The 8399-nt window shown below is 56.4% G+C and overlaps 5 protein-coding genes across 5 annotated transcripts, besides 1 other annotated feature; 3 read left to right on the forward strand and 2 right to left on the reverse strand.

The window, feature by feature from the left end:
- Positions 1-179: 179 nt before the first annotated feature.
- TRV_06604 (uncharacterized protein) lies at positions 180-1617 on the reverse strand (the record flags this gene model as incomplete). Its single annotated transcript, XM_003019329.1, has 2 exons — positions 180-1145; positions 1219-1617. The coding sequence occupies 2 exons, from the start codon at positions 1615-1617 to the stop codon at positions 180-182; spliced, it is 1365 nt and encodes a 454-aa protein (XP_003019375.1).
- Positions 1618-1728: 111 nt separating this feature from the next.
- TRV_06605 (uncharacterized protein) lies at positions 1729-2543 on the forward strand (the record flags this gene model as incomplete). The annotated part of the gene is made up of 2 exons (XM_003019330.1): positions 1729-1972; positions 2164-2543. The coding sequence occupies 2 exons, from the start codon at positions 1729-1731 to the stop codon at positions 2541-2543; spliced, it is 624 nt and encodes a 207-aa protein (XP_003019376.1).
- A 356-nt stretch (positions 2544-2899) lies between these two features.
- TRV_06606 (uncharacterized protein) lies at positions 2900-3643 on the forward strand (the record flags this gene model as incomplete). The annotated part of the gene is made up of 2 exons (XM_003019331.1): positions 2900-3163; positions 3314-3643. The coding sequence occupies 2 exons, from the start codon at positions 2900-2902 to the stop codon at positions 3641-3643; spliced, it is 594 nt and encodes a 197-aa protein (XP_003019377.1).
- A 142-nt stretch (positions 3644-3785) lies between these two features.
- On the reverse strand, positions 3786-5277 carry TRV_06607 (uncharacterized protein; the record flags this gene model as incomplete). The annotated part of the gene is made up of 2 exons (XM_003019332.1): positions 3786-3999; positions 4070-5277. 2 exons carry the CDS (start codon positions 5275-5277, stop codon positions 3786-3788), a joined length of 1422 nt encoding a protein of 473 aa, XP_003019378.1.
- A 190-nt stretch (positions 5278-5467) lies between these two features.
- Positions 5468-5554: a sequence feature (Short protein (TRV_06608, EFE38734.1) was converted to a misc_feature.).
- Positions 5555-5824: 270 nt separating this feature from the next.
- Positions 5825-7840, forward strand: TRV_06609 (uncharacterized protein; the record flags this gene model as incomplete). The annotated part of the gene is made up of 3 exons (XM_003019334.1): positions 5825-5925; positions 5990-6125; positions 6191-7840. The coding sequence occupies 3 exons, from the start codon at positions 5825-5827 to the stop codon at positions 7838-7840; spliced, it is 1887 nt and encodes a 628-aa protein (XP_003019380.1).
- Between the last annotated feature and the right edge of the window lie 559 nt (positions 7841-8399).

Consider the following 8399-nt stretch of genomic DNA (forward strand, 5'->3'; position numbering starts at 1 on the left):
GAACAGACAAAGTAGAGATAAAGCCAGGGAACGCCGAGAAAACGAGGAAGAAAAAAAAGGTGGTATAAAGGTAATCCAGGATATAGATAGCAGATGAGATAGAAATGGTAAAAGTCGAAAAGAGGAGAAGATGCAGCCGTAGAATAAGAGAAGAGGTGGATGGGAAGGGATGGAGGAGATCACGGCGTGCTGACGTAGAGCATGAGTTTGGCGTTTCGACGAATAGCAGTTTCCAGGTCTGCGTCTCCGAGAAGCTCGACAAACGAGTTTGACGGCTCATCCTTGTACCGAATGATCATGGAGTCGACCTTGAGTCTGTCTCGCAGCTTATCGGTTAGCTGCCGTAGGTTGATATCGTCGGGTACACGGATAACGATGATGTCGTCTTGGAAGAAGACTTTGATCTTTATCGCACCCGAGCCCTGGGAGGGCATCTGGCTGTTAAACGAGCTTCCTTGGCGAGACATGGACGGGGCCTGTGCTTGTCCTGGCGGCGGCATCTGCTGGTGTGGCTGCTGATGGTACTGCTGGGAGACGGAGCCCTGGCTGCGTTGGTGGGTAGGTCGTTGAGAAGGCTGGTAGTGGGCCTGCTGGTTGGGACCACTCATCTGGCCCTGGGAGGACTGGCGGGAAGCGGTTCGAGACAGGTTGTGGCCCGAGGACTGCTGCGAGCCGCTGGAGAGGCGGTAGTCATCTGACATGACGGCGGGATCGATCTCGAAGTCACCTGGACGCGGCGCAAAGAGCTGGCGCACGAGCTGGCAGCGGGATATGTGCGGGGGCATGGCGAGGAGCTGCTTGACGTATTCGTCTAAGCTCTGACGACGGCCGTTGGATATGGCGTTTGTGACCTGGGTGACGGGTCCAGGCATGAAGGGGAGAGTGCGCTGGCCACCTCTGTTGCCGGCTTCTTCTTCGAATTGGGAAAGTAGGGCGATCTGGAAGTCGTAGAAGTCGTGGTAGTAGCGGGAGAGCTCCCACCATCGGCCGTCTTCCATCTGGACCTCTACGATGTACCAGTACTTGTCATTGTCGAAGCAGTACCGCGGAATTGACGCTTGTACGGGTATAGGTACTTGATAGTGCTGTGGTTGCTGTGGTGGTTGCTGTGAATAGCCATGTTTGCTTGGGGATCGTTGGTGGTTCTACAAGGCATTAGCACTGAAAACAACAGCCTAAAATAAAAAAGATAAAAGCAAAGAGGAAGAAAATACTGACAGAGCGAGAGTTGAGGCTCATGCGCTCGAGTTCGGCTGCCGCTTGCTGGGGCCCATTCTCGAACTTGCCTAGAGAGATGGAGGAGTTCTTGTACTCGGCGGTCATCTTCTTCCACTCCTCGACACGGGGCACACCCGCCCGCCGAACAGCCTCGAGAGGGTCCGGCGCCGACTTCCCTGTCGTCATGTCTCTGATTTCAATGAAGGAGACCGGGATCAGGCCCGGCCCACCCAGACGGCCAATGGGCTTTGCGACGAACCACTCTGGATTTGACTGGGCGATGACGATGATGGCCTCTCCGGCCTTTGCTTCGAGCTCGTCCGGCCGCTCAGCGTTGAAGTCGTACATGACGATGCCGTAGACCATGGCGGTGGCTCCCGTCTTGCCGAGAGACGACATTCTGAACTGCGAGGGCTTGTCTAGCTTGGTGGTGGTGCTGCCGCTGTTGACGATGGTGCTGCTGTCCGAGAAGCCCGAGTCGTGTGCGAGGCGAGGCTGGTGGTGGTGGTGATGCAGGTCTGCGGGCGCGTGGACGGAGTCTCCGCTGTCCCGCTGGTTCTTGCCGATGACCTCGAAGAAGGCGACGGGGACGAGGCCGCGGGCGTTGGGGAAGAGCGGGTTGCAGGCCTCGTACCAGTGCTGGTCGTCCTCTCTGCTGATGACGTGGAAGAAGTCTCCCTTGCTGAAGGCGAGCTCCTCTCTGTTCTCGGGCGACGGCTGGTAGTCGTACAGCGCTTTTATCACCTGTCAAGAGGTCAGTTACGGGTGTTTCTGCTGGTGCTGCTGGAGGTTGTGGGATTGAGGTGAGGTGAGGTGAGGTTGGGAGGGTCGACGGGCGGGCGTGGGAATCCACCGCAAGCGCAGGCAGACCCTTGCAGTGCTTGGTGGCGGGCACAAGCGAGCAAGCGATGACCGCGTCCTCAAAGCAAAAAAAAACAAGAGTAGGACAAGATGAGCAGGAGAAGAAGAAGAAAAGAGGCTATCTGACCTTCTTGGGCGGCAAGATGGCGAGGGCTGACTTGGGCGTGATCGAGACATGCTGGTGGTGCTGCGACTTTTCCTTGTCGCCCTTGAGCGAGCGCCGGATGGCCTTGAGTGAAGCAGTTAGCCGGGGTCACAGCGACTGGGAGACAGCAAGAGAGAGAGACGGCCTACCTTCATGGCGCTGGCTGAGACTGTCGATGGGCTGTGACTTTGTTCTTCTGCGCTTGTCAGAGAGTTACAGGAAGAAGAAGAAGAAGAAGAAGAAGAAAAGGACAAGAAAGTGGCGAAGGAAGAAGAAAAAGACGAAGACGGGAGGGAAAAGGACGCCCCTAGCAAGTTAATAAGGACGGACCGAAGGAGCCAGCGGACTTTTGGCCGGACAGACGACAGCAGGCAGAGATGGAGATGAACAAATAGTTATTTGGAGTAGAGAGATAGAGATAGACAGAGACAGAGATAGAGATGGAGATAGAGATAGAGAGATAGAGAGATAGAGATGGTCGAGTCGAGGCCGCCGTGTTCTGTAACGATGAGTGTTTCGAGCAGAAAAGGGGCCGACGACGGGCAGGGGAGAAGCAAGAAGACGGACAAAGACAGACAGACAGACAGACAGTAGAAGAAGAAGAAGTAGAAGTAGATGGATGGATGGATAGATAGACAGGAGACAGACAGAGTAGACGTGTTTACTTACTTCTAGATGGCTAGAGGCGATCGCGGGGCGGTTGCAGAGAGATCGGGTAGCCGATGTCTTATAGGCAGGGATGGGCTGGCTGGCGGAGATTTGATATTGGATATAGACGAAGGAGAAGAAGGAGAAGAAGAAGACGAAGACGAAGACGAAGAAGTAGACGAAGATAATGAAGTAGACGATGGAGAGGAGCAAAGACGATGCGAAGAGCAGCAGACTAGAAGAGATGATCGGCTGTGCGACTGTTCAGGGCCGTTAGGAGGCTGGGAAAAAGCAAGCATAGCCAGGGGAGGAGGGAAGTAGAAGTAGAAGCTGTGATATATAGATCATAGATCGAGGTAATAGACCGAGAAGATATAGAAGAAGAAGAAGATGTATAGATAGAGTAACTACGCCAGCTATGGAAGATACATACGCAACTAGACGCCCGCTGCCTGCATACCAGAGTCCACCAAGCCCCCCCTGAGGAAGAAGATCCTGAAGAAAGCCTTGAAGAAAGACGAAGAAGAAGCAAATAAGAAGAAGAAGAAGAAAAGAAGACAAGAGAAGAAGGCAAGCTTGTTGCTTTTTTCCTTCTCTTGTCCCTTGCCGGTTCTTCTGCTCGGTTCTGTTCTCCGGTCCGCGATGCAGATGCTCATGCTGATGCTGATAAGAGTGTACCGAGATACCATCCGTGTCCCAACGCAACGCCCCTATTCAAGACCAAAGACGAAGACCAAGATGGAAGTAGATGAAGATAACTCGCTCAGATGAAAAAAAGAAGCCGGATGAGTGCAGTTGAAGTAGGAAGCAAGGAGGTGAAGGAAGAAGAAGAAGTCGAGGGAGGTACGGAGTAGGAGGAGGTGAGGTTGGGTGAGGTTGGGTGAAAGTCTAAGGGGGGTGTACGAGGGATGGTTTATATCTGGCCCTTGATGTCGATGCGCCGGAAGGCCTCCTGCTTGGCCGCCTCAAAGGCCGCACCACACTTGCCGGTCAGCAGCCTGACGCCGTCCTGCGTTTCCTGCAGCAGCTGCTCGGAGACGTGGTCCAGCACAAAGCGGGCGCTCTGCTCGTCGGACTCGAAGCCCAGCTCTTCCGTGATGAACCTGATATTCACATCCGGTTTGTACCTTAAAAACCATCGTTAGCCAGGAGATACAAGAGAGAGTAAAAAAAAAGAGGCGAAGTGATAAGACTTACGCTTTACAAATACATGCTAGGGCAGCGAGACGCTCGCGGTCGACAAACATGTCCATGAGATAGGCGCCCATGTTGGGGGTGTCAAGATACAGCTGGAAGAAACGATGGTAATTGCCCATGGCCAGGGCGGCGCGGACGGCCAGGGCATGGCTGACGGCCGGATCAGCCTTCTCTGCAGCGGTTAGATCTGATAGGGCGCTATTGATCGCCGTCTGGTTGCGTGTGTAGATGAAATAGAGAATACGATACGCTTTGAACTCCATCGGATGGCCGCCGCCCAGGTTCAGCGCGTACAAGCCCTGCAGCTGCGTCTGGCACTGGTTATACTCACCGAGGTCGCCCTTTTCGAGTGCAATGCGCGCGTGGATCTCGTACACCAGCACCGTAAAGTCGTTCTTGATGTGCTGCACCGTCAGGTCCTGGCGCATCGACTTGAACTGGTCGCAGATGTAGCCGTAGTTGTTCTCCTGCTTCCACCGCCGCTTGAGCAGGTCGAGGGTCTTGCGCAGGACTGGAAGCGGGCGTACGTTGTCCGGGTTGGGCGCTGCGGTCAGACGCAGATACCGCTTCTCCAGCTCCGTGCTGCGGCCGACGATGGGGCCCGCGTGCTGGTTGGAGCTCTGGCTTGTGTATGTCTGGGTGTATGAGGGTTGGGGGGACTTGACCTTGGTGGGGGAAGAGGTGCTTTCAAACCGTCGTTTCCTGCTCTCCAGGTGGTGATGGCTGCTGATATTACTGTTAGACTTACTGTTTAACCCGTCACTATTATTGATATTGTTAGTAGGAACATTCTCCAGGCGTCTGCGTTTGTCCTCTGCGGTTGTCCTCCACGGTGGTATTTCCTGGTAACTCGTTCCGGCAGAGGTAGTAGTAGATGTGTCTGTCGAGATGTCAGTCGACTTTCGCTTGGGCGAGGTCTTGGAGGGCTGGAGAGAGAGCTGGTGGTGGGTGGCAGAAGGGAGGGCGGCGCTGCGTTCGGCCTGGATCATCTGCTGCGGCAAGGGCAGGCTGGCCCAGTCGATGGCCTCGAGGCTGTTGGTCTCTGCTGCGCCGGTGATGACCTGCTTGAGCCTGGCCTCCATCTCCGCGCGAGAGATGCCGGGTATCTGCTGCTCGGGCACGAAGCACCGCTGCACGTACTCTCGCACTGCCGGGGGCCACTCCACCCGCTTTCTCGTCTCTGTTGAAGAAGCTGGAGCCGCAGTCATGGTCGTCGTAGTGGTAGAAGTCGTAGAAGCAGTAGAAGAGGCGCTGCGAGCCAGCGTCCGGCGGGCGTGGACGGGGGTGTAAGCTGGAGCCGTCGGTCCTGGAGAGTCGGTCAGCGCTGCACAACCACCGTCAGAGGGTCTCTTACCACTAGCGGACGCTCGCCATGCCGTGTTCATCTCTAGAAATACGATGAGAAGAAGACGAGAAGATGAGAAGGTGAAGAGAAGATGGGAAGATGAAGAGAAGAAGACGATGAAGAAGAAGAAGACGAGATGATGATGAAGATGATGACGGTGATGATGAAGAGATGTCGTCGTGATAAAGTCAAGTCGAAGTCGAAGTTTGTGGTTTCGCTTCCTTTTCGGCTTAGCGTCGCCTCGCCTTATGACTTCACGACTTCGACATCAACAACTTCTTTTTAAGGCCGCACGCAAGCAAGCAAGCATCTTGAATATCCGTCACTCTTGATATCCTGATACTCCGACTCTAAAAGACGGGTGATCTCGTCTCTGGCTGTGGCTCTCCCGGCGTAGAAGATGGTGCTCGATGTTCTTCCAGCCAGTCGACCTTACCACCGCCCTCCGCCCGTGCCTGCTGCCGGATGAGACGCTGCTCTTCGTCCAGGACGCCATCGGGCTCTACGATGGGTATTTCTCTTATCTCTCTATTTTGTGTTATGTGCTATGGAAGTAAATGGACTGACGATGATAGTAAATACAAGATACCACGGTGCCAGAACGGCCATGCGTACCTGACCTCGCACCGGATATGCTATATCGACCTGGAGGAGCCCCGCGGGTGCTCAGTGGGCATCGACCTCAAGGACGTCGACCGCGTCGAGTTTCAGGTAGGCTACCCTCGCCCAGCAGACGGGTTGATGGATAGGTCACTAACTTGCTTTCCAACTGCTAGGCCCGGTTTCTGCGCTCGTCGCCCAAGCTCAGTCTGCTGCCGCGGAGACGGGCGGCTCCAGGATCTACTTCTACAACGCCCACGGGACCAGGTTCGGCTACAGCGTCTACCAATATCAAGAGTGAAGCGAGGACGGCGACGTGGGTGTGTCCGATCTGCTCGTTTGCGAACCCGGTGCCCTCCAACTTCGACCCTGCGCTGGCTGCGTCGACGGCCATCCCGCCGTGTCTGGCATGTGGCATCAGGCCGCCCTTGACCACTCTTCTCAAAGCAGCCATCACCGCCTCGACCTCTGCCACATCTACTTCTACTTCTACTGTGTCGTCTTCGTCATCTAAGATATGTCCGAGGTGTACGTTTGCCAATCATCCGTGGCTGCAAGGGTGTGAGATTTGCGGTGCCGGGCTGGGTGGGAACGGGAACGGGAGCGGTGGCCTGACCGGAGCCGGAGCAGGAGCAGGATCAGGAGTAGGAGTAGGAGCAGCAACGGCGGCGGCGTCTCGGACTGACTCGCCAGCGCCGTTTGGGCCAGCGTCGCGACTGGAAGGCAGGGAGATTGGGGAGTGTGTCAAGCTCTCCTTTCGAGCAGGCGGCGAGAAGGTGTTCCACGAGCGACTGAGGGGGGCTCTCGTCCAGCGCAAGTGGATTCTCCAGGACGCTCCTCCGGTACCCAAAGCTGGTTCTGGTTCTGGTGGTCCTGGTTCCGGTTCCGGTGTTGGTACTGGTACTGGTACTGGTATGACTGGTATGACTGGTACGACTGGTGCGACTGGCATGATTCCAGGCGCAACTGGTACTACTACTGGTACAGGTGATAGTAATGTTGGCGGCGGTGGTGGTACTGCTAGTGGTACGGCCGCTGGCATCGCAGGCCTAGAGCGCCGTGGACTGGAGGCGCGACGCAACAACGAGGCAGTGATCGGAGGAGCGTTTGAGGATCTGGAGGCGCTGATGGCGTCTGCCCGCGAGGTTGTGGCGCTGGCCGAGACGTTTGCCCGAGAGCGACGAAACGACGCCGGTGTCACAGACGAGGTCTCGCAGTCTGCCGCCGCCCTCGGGATGATCACCACCAAGCAGCTGCTGGGCCAGTCCGCTGCCTCTGCGTCTTCGTCGTCGTCGTCGACCACGGCGAGCCTGTACGTGACCGAGCTGTCTCGCAACCTGGCAGAGTACCTGACGGACGAGCGAGAGGGCCTGCTGCGACGAGCGGGCGGGATCATGAGCCTGGTGGACGTGTGGGCGGCCTTTAACCGAGCCCGCAACGGCGTCGAGCTTGTGAGTCCGCGAGACTTTCACTCAGCGGCCGAGCAGTGGGAGGTGCTCCGCCTGCCAGTCCGCCTGCGCCGGTTCAGGAAGAGTGGTCTGCTGGTCGTGCAGCGGGCCGACTGGACGGACGAGAAGACCTTGCAGCAGCTCTCCGCCTGGCTCAACCAGTTACACAGTACTTCTACTACTTCGACTCCTGCTACTTCTACGACGACGACGACGAGCTCCTGGTTTGGCCGGGGCGTGACTGCGCAGGAAGCCGGCGAGCGCTTTGGCTGGAGTCTCGGGGTGGCCAGCGAGGAGCTCGAGATGGCTGAGGAAAGGGGCCTGCTGTGTCGCGAGCAGGGCGTCGAGGGCCTCCGCTTCTGGCTGAACCACTTCTAGCCCTCATCGACCAGCCTTCTTTCATCCTGTCTCTTGTGTCTCTTGTCCTTGTCCTCCTGTCCATCGCCGTCTGTGTGTCGTGCGTGGCTGATCTATGTACACTTTAAGAGTCTTAAGAGCCAGGGAGGAACCAACAGCCAACAAACACCAGCGGCATCCACCGTCCATCCCATCCATCGTCAAGTAGCCTGCCTGCCTGCCTGGCCTCGTACATGAGTCTATTTAGCCCATCCATGCCGCATCCTTCGCCCTGTCTGCTATATTACTTCTCTGCTATATCCCCGGCATCTCACTTTACCCCTATTCTCCGACTGTAGACACCACCATCACCTACTATCATCACTCACCATCACCACCACTTACTATCTTCTAACTATCTTCTACTATCACTCTCTCTCTATCAACTAGACGCCCACGACGCCCACCAGCGCCCACGTAGCCAGCCCGCCCGCCCTGTGCGACTCCGTAAAATTGCCCTCCCCCATCGCGCTGCGTCCGACAGGCCAACCGAAATGCCAGCCACGCCTTGCGGGGGCCGCTAAAGCAAGTCTTTTCACCT

The sequence above is a fragment of the Trichophyton verrucosum genome (assembly GCF_000151505.1).
Source record: "Trichophyton verrucosum HKI 0517 chromosome Unknown contig00759_1.f1.exp, whole genome shotgun sequence".
In the NCBI taxonomy this organism is placed as follows: domain Eukaryota; kingdom Fungi; phylum Ascomycota; class Eurotiomycetes; order Onygenales; family Arthrodermataceae; genus Trichophyton; species Trichophyton verrucosum.